Source organism: Nicotiana attenuata, chromosome 1, assembly GCF_001879085.1.
Source record: "Nicotiana attenuata strain UT chromosome 1, NIATTr2, whole genome shotgun sequence".
NCBI classification, from domain to species: Eukaryota; Viridiplantae; Streptophyta; class Magnoliopsida; order Solanales; family Solanaceae; genus Nicotiana; species Nicotiana attenuata.
The window spans coordinates 46492962-46509468 of NC_031989.1; the positions used below are offsets into that span (position 1 = coordinate 46492962).

A 16507-nucleotide genomic window follows, 5' to 3' on the forward strand; every position below is an offset into this window, starting at 1 on the left:
TATTTCTTTGTTATAGGGTTGGTGCACTAGTTGTCATAGCTTGTTGTTGTGTTGCGTTGACGACTTTAGGTATGTTAAGGCCATCCCTTCTTTCCTTTTGGCATGATCCATAATATACAACAAAACAAGCAAGCACGCAACTTTCACAAATGATTCTATTCTTAGAACTAGGGTTGCCTATGTTCTTGATTTCCCATGTGTCCAACTATCATATCTTCTGTTCATGGGTCTCATGACACTCCGAGAGATCTTAGTGACTTACTTCATTATGCATTTCATTCATTTACACATGTATATTGACCCACTACCAGATGGCGTTATATACGCGTATAGTATATGTATATTGGGTATGGGGAATGGTTATGGCGTTATATACGCACCATCACCTGATCAGCTGGTATACGTTGATGATTTCGCCCACGGAGGGTGAGATGATATGATGGGATGACCTCAGAGGCTTGATGATGTTATGTACGCGTATACCTATGCATGATGTGACATTTAAACGCACATGCATGATATTATAAATGTTTCGTGATTCATAGAGCTATTCAGACATACAAGTTGAGTTCTTTACTCCATATTCTTTCATGTCTTTTATATACTGCTTTCATTCCTTACATACTCGATACTTTATTTGTACTGACGTCCCTTTTACCTAGGGACACTGCATTTCATGCCCGCAGGTCCAGATAGACAGGTCGACAGTCCTTCTAGTAGGCTATCAGCTCAGCGGAAGGTGTTGGTACACTCCACTTGCTCCGGAGTTACCTATCTGGTCAGTATGATTTGAACATGTATTGATTGGTATGGCGGGGCCCAATCCCGCCTTTATGACGTTTATGTACTCTTAGAGGCTTGTAGACAAATGTCAGGTATATGGATACTTGTGTGGCCTTGTCGGCCTATGTTTTGAGTTTACAAATGATCATGTCGGCCTTATAGGACCGTATGTCATATGTATAAGTTTCTATATCATGTTGGGTTGTCCTATGTCTAGTATTCCTTATATTTTATTCTAGTTATCTCATGAAGGCCCTTTTGGCCCATTTACCCATAATAATACAATAAGAAAGACATGTTACGTTGGTACTCGGTTGAGTAAGGTACCAAGTGCCTGCCGTGACCCTTCGGTTTGGGTCGTGACACCATTGTTCTTTCATGGATCATGAACAATGTGGCCTCAGAACTTTTAGGTGGAGTTGTATATGCATCTGATGCACACCTCGTGTGGGAGAATTTGCGTGAAGGTTTAACAAGATAAATCGTGTTATGATTTCTCAATTGCATCGCAAAATTGCGACTTTGTCATAAGGAACTAGTTCTATTTATGTGTATTTATTGAAATTAAATGAACTATGGAATGAGTATGATGTTTTAGTTCCAGGTACTAATTGCTGTGAGAAATCGAAGGATCACATGGAGCATTTGCATCAATAGAGAGTTATATAGTTTTTATCTGGTCTGGAGGATTCTTATAATCATGCGAGAATATAAATTCTCATGAAAACCACTGCACCTAGCCTAAACCAAGCCTATGCCATGACTATTCAAGATGAAAGCCAACAAACAGTTGGTGTGAACATGGTAACTAACGGGACAGAACCACAAGCTATGCAAGAAGGAAGAGGTAGAGGAAGAAAACAACTTCTTCAGTGTGAATACTGCCATTTAAAAGGACACACCAAACAAAATTGTTACAAGCTTATTGGCTATCCTGCTGATTTTGTCCTAAAGAGAAGATATGGTGAAGAAATGAAAATCAAGGAGGCTGGCAGCAGAATTATGGTACTGGAAATCCAAATTGATGGAATGGTATTGGTGATGGCAAACCTAGTGGTAATGGTACTGGTAAACTAGGTGGTTGGAGAAGAGAACTCATGACAGTGAGATGTGTCTTCATCATCTATGCAAGGGAATGGAGATAGTTCTTATAGAGCTGCTGAAAGTACGGGATATCACTACTTCACTAATGATTAATATATTCAGATTCAGAGTTTGTTGAACAAATATGTCGGAGAGCATCAATGCTAATATGGTGGGCACAGGTTTAATTAACTGTTTGATGACCATATTCACAAAAAAAAAAATCAAAAGGAAAGGAGCGGGTCATAGACTTAGGTTCTACCCATCACATTACTTCTGATTTAGAATTGTTATCAAATACTAAATGCATAGAGAAGACTAACAGAGATAGAGTACACATCCCTACTGGAGAAAAGTCTGACATTACTCATATTAGTAGTGCAACCTTATTAGATAGGAGGACAATTAGAGATGTATTTTATGTTCCAAACTTCAAGTTTAACCTATTGTCAGTAGCAAAGTTAACCAGGGAGCTAAATTGTAATGCCATTTTCTTTCCTGATTTTTGTGTCTTTCAGAATCTTTGGAATGGCAAGGTGCAGGGGATTGGTCGAGAAAGAGGAGGATTATATGTACTCAGAGGACTGGGTAGTAGAATAAAGGCACTCAATGTTGTGAGTATGATGAACAAAGGATCATATAGCTTATGGCGCAGCAGGCTGGGCCATCCTTCCTTGTCAGTAATGAAACATATAGTAGGATTACATAATAAAGAAAATAATATGTCATAGGATAGTTGTCTGGTATGTCCCTTAGCAAAACAAACCTTATAAAATTGCTACCTTTGACAAGAAGCATTTCTTAACAATTGCGGGTGATCATTTATGTATACATGGGTATTTTTTCTAAAGTTATAATCTGAAGTAGTAGTAGCAATAAAATAATTTTTTACTATGGTTCAAAATCAATTTGGTGTTATAGTTAAAGTGATAAGATCAAACAATGGGTTTGAGTTCTTTAATGCACAATGTTCAGAGTTGTTAACTAGTCTTGGTGTAATTTATCAGAGTAGCTGCCCTTATACTCCACAGCAGAATGGCATAGTGGAGAGAAAAAACATACATATACTTGACACTGCAAGGGCTTTAAAGTTTTAGGTATCAATCCCAATCAAATACTGGAGAATGTGTGTTAAAACATCAATGTATCTGATTAATAGGCTACCATTCAATGTTCTAGGGGGCAAGACTCCATATGAACTTTTATACCACAAGAGAGCTAACATTGCACATTTGAGAGTTGTATGATGCCTTAGCTATGCAACAAATTTAGTCAAGGGAGACAAGTTTGCAGAAAGGGCCAGAGTAGCGATTCTTACGGGGTGCTCTGAAACACAAAAAGGTTATATTATACTTGATCCACTCACAAGACAATTATCTACAAGCAGAGATGTTGTGTTCAGAGAATCAGAGTTCCCATTTGCTAAGAAGAATGAGAATAACTCAGTCACTTAGGAGTGTGCAGAGTTGGGTTCATTGCAGTTTTCTCCCTTACATACACATCCACTCAATGTCCTGCAGGATACAAATGCTTCAACCTCAATAGAGGGAGAAGTGGGTATGCAGGATAACAGGCAGGGTGGCTTGCAGGAGAACTCATCAGCTCTACAGGAAATGAACACTAATAGCAGGCAGAATGATTTACAGGAGACTTCATCAGCTATGCAGGAGATGAACACTGCAAGAATTCATGAAGATAGCAGAATGATACACTGGAAGATCCAATCACAAATAACCAGTAGGAAGGTGAATGTGACATAAGCTTAAGGCCTGATAGGAAATCTACTAGGAGGGCCCAAGAACTAATATGGATGTAGGATTATGCAATACTCCCTCTATTTCAAATTAGATGAGGTACTTTCCTTTTTTGTTTGTTCTAAAATAAATGACACATTATTAAATTTGGAAATAATTCAACTTTAAACTTTTCGTTATACACATTTTACCCTTAATGAGAAGCTTTTATAACCATACAAATATCATGACCCCACAAAGCTTTTACTCTTTAAGCTTTTAAGACCACAAGTTTCAAAAGTCTTTTTTTTAAACTCCGTGCCGAGTCAAACTACCTCATCTAAATTGAAACGGGGGGAGTAGCTAAGAAGAACACATGATGCAACTATCCTATCTCAAATTATTTGGGTTCTGATCATACTAGCTCAAGTTATCAGTGCTACTTAGCTAAGTTCTCTCAGCTGACTAAGACACAAACATTCAGAGAAGCTGTGAAAGCCAATAGGTGGATAGAATTCATGAAGCAATAAGTGAAGGCATTAGAAGGAAACAACACATGGGAGATAGGGGATCTGCCAGAAGGAAAGAACATTGTTGGTTCAAAATGGGTGTACAAGATTAAGTTGAAAGCAGATGAAGAAGTAGAGAGATTTAAGGTTAGATTGGTTGCAAAAGGGCATAGCCAAAGGGAAGGACTAGAGGAACATAATACCTTCTCACTAGTGGCAAAAATGGTCACTATGGGGTCTCATATTTCATTGGCTGCCTCAAGAGGTTGGGGCTTGTTTCAAATGGACATTTATAATGCATTCTTACAAAGAGATTTATATGAAAAAGTATATATGGAGTTACCTGAAGGGTTCAGAAGACAAGGAGAGGATAAATTGTTCAAGCTTTTGAAATCCCTATATGGGCTTAAGCAGGCTTCACGACATTGGAATATCAAGTTAACTGAAGCTCTACTAAAAACAAGTTTTGTACAAAGCCATCATGATTATTCACTGTTCACACTAAGGAGCCACGAAGGGATAGTGGTCATTTCTTGTATAAATGGATGATCTCCTTATCACAGGTACCGGTCCAGTCCTGATCAAGAAGGCTAAAGACATACTACATCAGAGTTTCAAGGTGAAAGATCTAGGAGAGCTTAAATACTTCCTAGGAATTGAGGTCCTAAGATCTAAAAGTGGAGTGTTGCTGAATCAAAGAAAACATGTGCTAGAATTAATATCAGATATGGGATTGAGTGGAGATAAACCTGCATGTACACCACTGGAAGTGACTTCAAAATTAGCCTCAATAGAATATGACCAAGCAAATGGAATTACAGGAGATGTGCCTCTACAGAACATCAATGCATATGACAGAGTAATTCGGAAGCTTTTGTATGTTACTATAACAAGTCCTGACATCAACTATGCAGTGCATGTATTAAGTCAGTTCATGCAAGCACCAAAAAGGTCTCACTGGGATGTTGCCTTAACAGTTGTGAAGTAATTGAAGAATGCTCCAGGACTGGGAGTTTTAATGAAATCTGATTATGCATAAAAATTCACATGCTGGTGTGACTCTGACTAGACTGCATGCCTCAATAGAATATGACCTAGCAAATGGAATTACAGGAGATGTGCCTCTACAGAACATCAATGCATATCAGAGAGTAATTCGGAAGCTTTTATATGTTACTATAACAAGGCCTGACATCAACTATGCAGTGCATGTATTAAGTCAGTTCATGCAAGCACCAAAAAGGTCTCACTGGGATGTTGCCTTAACAGTTGTGAAGTAATTGAAGAATGCTCCAGGATTGGGAGTTTTAATGAAATCTGATTATGCAGAAAAACTCGCATGCTGGTGTGACTCTGACTAGACTACATGCCTTAACACTAGAAGATCTGTTATTGGTTATTCATAAGTTTTGGAGATTCAATGATTTCTTGGAAGTCAAAGAAGCAACAGATTGTTTCAAGGAGCACAGCAGAGGCAGACTACAGAAGTATGACTGCAAGTATTGCTGAAGTAACATGGTTACTTGGTCTATTCAAGGAGCTAGGTGTAGACATAACACAACCAGTCACAGTTTTCAATGCTGACAAGTCAGCCATTCAACTTGAGAAAATCATGTGCTTCACGAAAGAACTAAGCATATAGAGATCGATTGTCATTTCATTCGAGACAAAATAATGAAAGGAATAGTTAAAGGCAGTGCATGTTAGTACTAAGGAGCAGCGGGCAGACTTATTAACCAAAGCATTAGAGACTACTCAAAATGTTCATTTACTTGGCAAACTTGAAGCGTTCAATGTTTTGCACCTTCCAGCTTGAGGGGCATATAATGATATGTCATGTGTTGTACATGTGACTTAATTATTTAGTTAGTTAGAGGGTGGTTAAAGTTGTTAATTGTAAGTTAAGGTAGATTAGTCATTAGCTTCTTTCTTCTTCATTACACTCTTGTATATATCGACTGTTACAAAGGAATAGAACTGTAGATTTGCTCCTTTTCAATCACATCTTGCCTCTCTAGAATAGTCCACCATATTTTAGCATACTTAACTAAAGAATTAATTACATTTTTGGTAGTACTTAATTTATGGATAACATGTGGTTGTTTTTCCTTTTTGTCTGAGTATAGTAGTAACAACAACACTACCAAGTGCTTTGGCCCGGTTTAGAAAACTTCCTGTTTTCCTTACGCATTCGTTATTTGCAATATAATATCGGACTAATTTAAATTCGAGTCAAATAGCAAAAGGAAAATATAGTGTTTCATTCATTTTTAACTGGATTGTAAGAATGGAGAGATTCCAAGGTACATTCCTCGGTGTCCAAAGAATGCATCACCATAAAAACTACTCCTCGTTGTGCCTGCTGGCACGTACAAGCCAAGTCCGGTGGTTACACTTTTGTCATGTCAGCCATGAGGTTTCCAGCATAGAAATTAATAAACGAGTGATGTGATTTTTATAAGTCAGTTTTGAAGATTTATGTTTCATTTTTGAAGATTTATGTTTGATACCGAGCTCATGACAGAATATTCTAGGTGTGATAGCATAACACATAGTACCAAATGCCACTGTCCTACATGTGTTATTGTACATATGATCTGCGCGCTTCAACATGTGGCATGGGACCTTTCTTTCACGCCAACTATGGAAGAAAGTTAACCCTATTCAGTACTACTTTTTTGTTTGTCTATACTAATTTCAAACGGGCTCGTAAATGCAACGCAGGGAGTTGGCGCAGCTAAAGCAGCAACCTAGAAATAAGACGACACCTATAGCCAGGGGAAAAATTTTTTGCCCAAATGTGAACTCATGATCTCTCCGTCAAACTAGGTATTTTGCGTACGTATTTTTTCGAATTTGTCTAATTTTATCTATTGGCATCCATGATCCAAAAAGACTGAATGGTGTACTTGGTTGAATATTGGGTTATTTACCTTTAGAGGAATAGAGATTAATTTCCATTATACTTTTTTCTACTTCGGTGCACCCATGTTGAAGAAATCCTAATCCGCCTCCGCCTATAGTATAAAACTTTTTATAATCATATATAGGTTAAATCCAAAAACAAAAAAGTGGTTAGGATTAGATATTTACTATCGAGATAAAATACAGTAAAAACTTATCTGCACTAAGTTACAACTCAAATTCACTCCATCTCATGCTTCATGTGATTTCGAAAAGTGTAGCTAACTGATATTTCAAAAAGAAAACTGAAGTTTTGTAAATTAAGAAACTGCATAGAAAGCATTGCTCAAACATTGATCACACACAACAAATTAAAAGCTAAAACGACATGAAGTGCATTACTAGCACTTTAGTTAGGTAAGCAATTTAGAATATCACTACTTTAGGATTAAATTGGACGACATTGAGATTGAAGGAGTAGTAAACACATTCTTTTGGTCCATTAAATATTACTACTACTTAATAGTTTATGTAATTTGTGACATATAGGTCGGTTCAAGCTGTAGAAACAACCGTTAATGCTAGCTTGCATTAGGTTAGGTTGTCTGCATAGAAGCGTACCCAGGATTTGAAAGTGACGGGGCACCACTATCGAATAAAATTTTTGGAGAAGGAATCGAACCAAGGCAGCGCAATGCAACTGCCTAAGTTTTGAGTCTTAGAGTGCCAATTAAATATATATTTATTATTTAAGATATATTTATAGAGTTTTTTTTTTTTTTTTTTTGAAATTATCGGAGGCCGGTTTCCCCTCTACTGTAAAAGTAGGTCTGCCTCTGTGTCTACGTGACACCCCTTGGGGTATGGCTCTTCTCCCGACGGGCTGCCCTTCCGTGCAACTTTTGATGACACTAATTAATTTAGTCACTTTGAGTTTCTCCCCCAAGCTGTTCACTGTCATTTCTACTCAGGTTTCTCACAAGTTTCCAAGCTGGTCTTCTTTCGATCTTTAAGTCTGAAACTCTCAAAAGAGCTTGCTGAAAAATCAACTTTCGAGGGTGCTTTGCAAGATTTCGCTGAGAGGGTTCATGGAAGTAACGCATTGTCCAGTGCATTTAATAACATGAAAATAGTTTTGTAATACTTTAGCAACGAGTATAATTTATGTTCCGACCATGTGGTGAAATAAACTCGCAAGTAAAAGGGAGAGAATTATATTAGTGCCGTCTGGATTTTGATCATCTACTTTTAGATATATCTTCTTTATTTTTCAAAAAGAAAGAAAAACAGAAGAAGCAAAACGAAAAATGAGACGTTATTTTCGTAGTCCATTCAATCTATCTCAAGAATATATACTATACTTTGACTCGTGAAAATGTGAAATCACCCTATATCTGTTGATAGTTAAGTTCCAGCATTATATTCCACGAGGTGCAGTAATCTACCTATATATATAGTCAAGCATGCAATCACGGACAACATTTGTACACATAAATCATTTAAGTTATTATTAGTTTAAGCATTATATACCAACAGTTAAAAGAATTTTTTTAAGTATCAAGTCAGCCAAAAAGAATATGTACTTGTAAGTCTCTTTAAAAATTAAAATATGAGATTTGTAATTTTAAAATAATAAATTAGAACTTACTACAAGAGGTAAAGGTGATCTCACGGTTAACTTAAACGCTTAAGTTATACACTTTGGAACAATTGTTTAGTTTATCAGTGTAATTTAGTTTATTAATTAAAGCAGGTTAATATTTATAATTATTATCAAATTATAGTAATTACTAGTGTTTGTTAAATAGGTTCATTTATAGTTCGAAAATATAAACTATTTCAAGGCAACATGCACGAAACTTAAAATATGTACATAACTGGGCATTCCACAGTAAAAATATGCTACACAAATCCAAAAGACAGTCATGTTCTATGCTGCAGAGTGCTCTCAAATTTCGGACGTCTATCCTAGTTACAAACTGATGAAAAGCAGTGCCATTTCGCATCAAATCAGAAGCAGCTAAGACAAAAGCCAAGCGACAAGGGCACTATGGTTTTGGTTTTCACTGTGCAGCACGGAATCCATTTCCACCGTTATTTCATTCGTGCAATTTTGAAGTAACTCAGTGTCAGTATTATCCCACAGCGGCCAACTGTGATTAATGTCTTGCCCTGTTTCTTCCCATGACCATACTTCTCTACTGTCTTCAGCTATCTCTTGCCAATCCCATTCAACTGTACTATCTTCCATAAATAATTTCGTTTCGTTGCTATTCTCTTGTACATCTTTCAGACTATTTAATGATACAGCTTTACTCGCTGGACTACTCTCCAGTTGTGTATCTTCACTTGATACCATTTTATTATCGTGATCTTTGTCGTTATGTTCATTGATTCTGTTCGTGGTCCCGCAGTTACTTTCTGCCTCGTTGGTTACTTTTTCTGGGCATTCTCCTTGCCCGTTGTCTAAACAAGTCAAAATGAATTCATTTGGGTCCATATCTTGATCGTCCATGACCATTGGCATAATTTCGTCAAGCCATTCCATCCCATTATCTGTTAAAGACAAAATATAACTTAACATGATACCAGACAAGAGCTCTTAGATATTTTTACGTGTTTGACTCATGAGAAAAGCTTAAATTCACGTGTTACAAAATAAGTAATTAAAAGTAATATTTTATCGAATAGTTTAAGTACTAACCTGAACTAAGGTTGCTCTGGACCACTCTAGACCCTGACCAAGGATTTGGCGCAGCTACGTTTGCTACCTCTTCTTGCATGGAATCCATGGCATTTCCGTCTAGCCATGAGCTAATAGAGCTAGATAAGGCCTCTTTTTCCATGTTTGGAGTTGAGGGCATAGGAACTATTGAACTAAAAGGTTCACTACTTTCTTTAGGCTTCTTAGGCTCTGACAAACTTGAAGCAGACTTTTTTAAAGTTCTGTTTTTCTTTATTGTGGGTCGGCTTGTTGTGCCAACTCTACATTTGATAGGGTTCAAAGTTCCTTTATTAGCCAAATCAACTACAGCTTGAGGCAGCTTTTCGTCGCTTGGAATCCTTAAGCTTTCAACTTTTCTGCTTAGATGAGAGTTCCAGTAGTTTTTAATCTCATTGTCTGTTCTACCTGGTAAATGTCCCGCTATTAGAGACCATCTGCAATTATAGTAATAATAGAATTAGCTGACACTAGAAAATATTAGAAAGATAGCATGTTCATCATCATATATAATGTCTCGACTAACAAACGTAGCTTTTTCTTCTTTTTCTTACTATCTTTCTTCTTTATAGGAGTACCATTTTTCTAAATTAAATTGTCACTGCTAATTTTAGTCACACCGACTCAGACCAAAGCTGCTATAGAACTAATAATAGAAAAGGTTGAAGAAAGGGTCGAAAGCATGTGTCACTCGTCATGTGAAAACACAAGGATTATTGAACTGGCGGGGACCAATTTATTTAACTTATTCGTCAGCACAAAAGGATGTACAAAAAAATGCCATATAAGTGTCCGGAACTCTCATGCCCTTCTTTTTTTCGTTTTTTTCAAGCAAAAGAGTATAAAATGGAGCAACATAAAATGAAAGAAAAAAAGTACTCTGATCTCCCTTTCTGTTTTATGGACAAATTTCAGAAAAAAAGAAAAATGATTGAAACTCGTTATAAACATGCCGTATCATCTAAGTTTAAAATTAAATAGTTGAAGCTCTTATTCTTTTGTTGTATAGACTAAAATGAAAATAAAGTCATGTAAAATGAAATAGAAGTAGCATTGATTTTTTCATTTACCAGTGTGTAGTTGCTATCATTAAGTCGTTTACGTTGGGGAAATACCTGTTACCCAAAGTTGCATGCAACTTGATGATTATGTCTTCCTCTTCAGAAGTTATGTTACCTCTCCTCAAATCAGACCTCAAGTAATTAATCCATCTCAGTCGGCAACTCTTTCCACATCTAAGTAAGCCTTCAAAACACAACAAAACAAATTATAAACTTAAAATAAAGAAAATTTAAGTGCAGGATGTAAGGTTCATTAGAAGAAAATGGTATTGAAAAAGCTAAGGTCGTACGTACCAGCATTTTTGGGTAATGATCTCCAAGAGCCTTCGCCGTTAGTTTGAATATATTTAGTGAGAATTTCATCTTCTTCTGCAGTCCATCTGCCTCTTTTGAGACCCACTTTCTCACAACAAGGTGCTCTTCCCATTGGTAGTATGACAGGAGAAAACCACTCTCTGGTTATTGGCAAAGTGGCAAGTGGAAACAAGACAATTTGCCCCAAAATCAATGCCAATAAATAGAGAGACGGCAGAAATAACTGAGCCCCACACCTAAGACCTACTCTCTCTTCCCCGGCTTACTCTTTACTTTTGCCCTTATTCTAGTATTGTGTGGACTTTTACGTTGCAAAGGTTGACTTATTAGAGCTTTCATGCATGTCACTCTTCGCTAAAAGGGATGCAACGTAAGCTAAGATCAGATTTTGAAAAAAAAAAAATTGAAATTTCCAAAAACTTGTTTCGGGCAATTTTTGGGAAATTTTTTTGTTTTCCGGTCAAAAAAATTTTAACTTTTTTCAAATAAAATGCATGTTCGAACACAATTTTAATTTCCAAAAATTATTTTTCTATACAATTTCATTATTTTTTTTTTCAAGTTTCAACCAAATCTATTTTCAAACACTAGCTTAATCATAATACAACTTACTCAATATGCTTCAACTTCCCCTCTTTTTCTTGTTTTACCTTTTGAAAAGAAAAAAAGTGAAGCTAATATTTTTTTTGGCTTATTAACCTAAATGCTTTCTAATTAACAAAACTCTCGGTCTCCAAATAGAAATGTGGTATATTTGGATTTTGGTTGTATTATAACCATCAGTGTACACCACTCGATTCTTTATGATTCAATAGTTTGATGTATCATTTCGAATTCAATTTATAGGTTCAAATTAATAAATTAATCATATCTTAATCTTTTAAACTTTGACGGTTTGAGCAGGATACAATGGATTGATTTTGCCACGCTCCTAAATAAAGAAACTCTTAATAAAATACATATGCGCAGAGGCGGAGCTAGAGTGCGGTCAGCGGGTTCGACCGAACCCAGTAACTTTAGTTCGAACCTTGTATTTGTCTTAAAAATTTCATTGAATATGTATAAATTATTAAGTTAGAACCCAGTAACTTAAAACGATTAGAATCCCGAACCCATAAGCTTGAAATCCTGGCTCCACCTCTGCATATGCGTTATTATATAGTACTAATTTAACCTGTTATAAAATGGTAAGCAATCTAACTATATGAATATTTAGCAGTACCTAAAGTTAAACACCATTTTAATAATATCGGATGTCCAAAAAAAGTGTCAGTGACAGTGTGGAGAGTCTGACGGGGACGGAGAAAGGTAAAATTTGTACAATTACTTCATATGAAAGACGTTGAAAGAGACAGAGAGAATAGGAAGTCGTGTGTGGTGTTAAACGAAGACACGTACTGAATAGCCTGAAAGCTGAGTCGTGGCTCATCTATCGTCGAGAGCCTTGTGACGGGGCTTCCATCTCCCACGTTGATTGTCCCTCTTACACCATTTCTTAGCCTTTTTTCTTTGTGTTGTCATTTGAAAATATATTGATGTGATTATATTACTAATAGCCCCCTATGCCATCAACGCTTTTATTGGTTTCCATCTACCTCTGCCCACATCCAACAACCCTTTTTTCGCTTTACAATTAATTCTTTCGCTTAAAACCTTCTTTTTTTTTGTTTCTTTCCTCTTGTTTCAGTAGCCCTTTCGTTTGCCTTTTTGCCGTCCCTGCCCTCCTGATCAATGACAGGAGCCAAATTTGAAGATATACAATTTTTTCCGAAACTTTTTCAATTTTTTCGGAATTAGTGTATGGCAATCCACTTATAAAAAGATAGTACAAAATATCGAAAAACCAACCCTCGAAGAAGCAAACACTGAAATTCTCCCCCTAAATAAGGCTCTGAAATCATGTATACATTGTGGATGCTACTGAATGAGAATAAAGGATTCCCAATTTATAAAAGTCCAAACATTTTCCTATAAGAAAAATGACTAGCCAAATATGATAAAAAAATTAGAACAAACGCCTAACATGAATGACGAGAGCCAGATTTTGTGTTGTATAAGGAGAATATTACTTAAATTGGGTCTATTTTCTTTTCCTTTACTGCTTTTGTTATTGGGCCCAGAAACCCACAGTTGTATTTATGAACTTGTTTCAGTCATTGAGTCTGTTTTAGTTTTTGGCCCATATAGTACACGTTTGTAATTGAACATTTCATTAGTTCAGTTTTCCTAAGACAGAAGCTAGAAGCTTCTTCTCTTTCTCGCTGCGTATTTCTCTAACCCTAGATAGTTTCTCGTAGATTTACTTCGAATCCAAACTTTATCATGGTATCAGAGCCCAAATCTAGTTAGATCGGGTGATTACAAATCGACTGATGTTACCCTCGAGCATTTTGCCGGAGTTTAGCTCTTCCGCGGCGATCTGTCTTCTTTTAAAATTTTCCGTTGATTTCTCCCGTGATAACGCTTAAATTCGCGTGTTTTTCTGGTGGAGATTGTTCGTGTTGTTGTTCAACCGAAGTGAATCGGAATTTCAGAGGAGTCTTTCTTAACCTAGGGTTTGGAGATTTCTGCACCGGTACGCTTCAGCTAGGGTTTGGACGTGGTTTCGTCTTCGTTCCTCTATAGAAAGCCGTTGTTCCTTTCGGTTGTGAAGGAAATTGGCAACCCTAATCACTTCCTTTTTTATTGCATGTGTAGATTTTCTATTGATTGTGTATAAAATGACAATAGTTCTCCATCTGAGTTGCCTACTGGTCGCTCTACGTCTTCTCGTTCTGTGTTTCATAAGGACGACTATACTCGCCCATGTCATCCTTTCTATATGCATCTATCTGATGTGTTGGGGTCTTCACTAGTTCATGTGCCTTTTGATGGCACTGGGTACGGTAGTTGGAGACGAACTATTCTTGTAGCCTTGTCCGTTAGAAATAAATTGGATTTCATAAATGGATCCTCAGTTAAACCTCCTGACAGTTCTCCCTTGGCGAGACAGTGGCAGAGGTGTAACGATTTAGTAGTCTCATGGTTAACCAACTCCTTGTCCAAAGACATTGCTCGTAGTGTTGAGTACTCTGAACTTGCCAAAGATATTTGGAGTGAGTTGGAGGAAAGATATGGTCAAGTAGATGTTGCAAGAGTATTTGAGCTTAAAAAGGAATTAGCTCACATCTCTCAAGGCTCTCTTGATATTGCCTCATATTTCAATAAGATAAAGCAATTATGGGATGAAATTGACGCTTTGTCAATTAGTAGAGTCAGGTCTTGTAGCAACTGTGGGTTTAAATTTGATTATCAGAAGGATGATGATGTCCAAAAGGTGTATCAGTTTTTGATGGGTCTCAATGATACATATGTGCAGACTAGGAGTAACATCTTTATGATTAAACCATTCCCTTATGTGAACGTTGTTTACAGTATTTTGTTGTCAGGTGAGAATCAGAGGCAGGTTTCTACCTATCCTCAATTTCTCCCTACATCTGCTTCTTTCAATGTTGGGGTGTCCAAACAAGGATTTCCTTCCAAAGTCAATTTTGATGCTCAGAAATCACCTGTGTGCAAGTATTGTAAGAAACCAGGTCATATTATTGATAAGTGTTACAAGCTACATGGGTATCCTCCTAATTTCAAATTTTACAAAGGGTCTGGAAGTAGAAAGACTGCAACTCATGTTGAAGTCAATTCTCCCTCCTGCTAGTTTGGCTTCTAATATGTGTTCTGAGTCTGTCAAATCTTCTGAATCTGGTACTATTTCAATGGTTCGTGGTCTCACACAAGATCAATTCTCCCAGCTGATGATGTTGCTAAAACAATCTCATGTTTAGGCTAATTCTTGTCACGACCCAAACCGATGGGCCGCGCTTTTGTTTACCGAGGGTTAGAATCCCTCCCTTTTTGCACTTTCACCTAATTCACTAATGTGAATGACCGCAACGGGCACCCGGTACCTTACTCAACCCAGTACCTACGTAACATATCTTTCGAATCATACTATCATAGGTAAATGAGCCAGAGAGGCTATCGTGAGATTCGTAGATTAAAACATGGGGAAATACTCGACATAGAACGACCCGGCCTAATATAAAAACTCACATATGTAACATACAGGCCTATAAGGCCAACATGATCATTTGTAAACTCAAAACATAGGCCGACAAGGCCATACAAGTATTCATATACATGATACCTATCTACAAGCCTCTAAGATTACATAAGTATCACAAAGGTCGGGACTGGCCCAGGCCATACCAATCAATACATGTCCTAATTATACAGACCAAATAAGCAACTCCGGAGCAAATGGAGCGCACGAACACCTTCCACTAAGCTGATAGCCTACTTGGAGGACTCTCAACCTGTCTATCGAAATCGCGGGCATGAAACGCAGCATCCCCGGGCAAAAGGGACGTCAGTACAAATAATGTACCGAGTATGTAAGGAATGAAAATCAGTAAACAATAGACATGAGAGAAACATGGAGTAAAAAACTCAACATGTATATCTGAATAGCTCTATGAATCATTTAATATTATAATGTCATGCATATGCGTATAAATGTCATACCATGTATGGGTATATGCATTCATAACATCATCAAGCCTCTGAGGGCATCCCATCATATCATCTCGGCCACCAGCTGATCAGGTGGTGGTGCGTATATATATATATATATATATATATATATATATATATATATATATATATACACACACGCGTATACAACGACATCTCATCACGGGTCAATGTAAATGAGTGCAATGCATGACAAGTACGTCAATAAAATCTTTCGGAGTGTCATAAGACCATTATTCCTTTTATTAATATCATGAATAAACTTAATCAACTTACGTATTTTCTGAGACCCATGAACAGATGATAGAATAACATGACACATGAGGAATCAAGAACATAAGCATCTCTAGTATTTCTATGAATAAAGTCATGTATGGAAATTGTGCTTTTGCTCGTTTCGTTTGTGTCGTATAGATCATGCCAAAAGAAAAAAGGGATAGCCTTAACATACCTGAGTCGATTCTCTTAATAATCCTTCTAACACACGGCAATTGCGACAAATCATGTAACGGCAAATCGAAGTAGGAAAATATCCGTATGATATTCTTGAGAAAAATTGTACCATGCTCTCTTAGAATCGCAAATCTCTCACTTTATCTTATCATGAAGTTTCAAACAAATTGCTTGAACTCCATCCGTAAGCTCATCACCAAACAAATTGAACTCCATCCGTAAGCTAAGAGAGCTTAGCATCACCTTAATGAGATAAGAAATCTCTTAAATTTGTTGGTTTTTTATGGGCCGCACTTTGAATACTTGGTGTTACTAAGCTTCACAACTTTGTGCCATATTGAAAGGTGACTTAACATCATCAACTTGGAGTTGTGG

General features: G+C 36.9%; 2 protein-coding genes across 2 annotated transcripts; one reads left to right on the top strand and one right to left on the bottom strand.

Moving 5' to 3' along the window:
• Window positions 8865-11369, bottom strand: LOC109225915 (transcription factor MYB12-like). Its single transcript, XM_019390723.1, has 4 exons — window positions 11090-11369; window positions 10850-10979; window positions 9717-10171; window positions 8865-9568 (listed from the first exon to the last, which is right to left on the bottom strand). The coding sequence occupies exons 1-4, from the start codon at window positions 11220-11222 to the stop codon at window positions 9033-9035; spliced, it is 1254 nt and encodes a 417-aa protein (XP_019246268.1). The 5' UTR covers window positions 11223-11369; the 3' UTR covers window positions 8865-9032.
• LOC109235744 lies at window positions 13932-14804 on the top strand. The gene has a single exon (XM_019401982.1). The coding sequence runs from the start codon at window positions 13932-13934 to the stop codon at window positions 14802-14804; it is 873 nt and encodes a 290-aa protein (XP_019257527.1).

Coding starts and splice junctions, on each gene's coding strand:
- LOC109225915 (XM_019390723.1), bottom strand. CDS start 11,222: ATGGGAAGAGCACCTTGTTGTGAGAAAGTGGGTCTCAAAAGAGGCAGA. Junction 10,172..10,849: donor CATGCAACTTTGGGTAACAG/GTATTTCCCCAA, acceptor CTATAATTGCAG/ATGGTCTCTAATAGCGGGAC. Junction 9,569..9,716: donor CCAGAGCAACCTTAGTTCAG/GTTAGTACTTAA, acceptor TGTCTTTAACAG/ATAATGGGATGGAATGGCTT.
- LOC109235744 (XM_019401982.1), top strand. CDS start 13,932: ATGCATCTATCTGATGTGTTGGGGTCTTCACTAGTTCATGTGCCTTTT.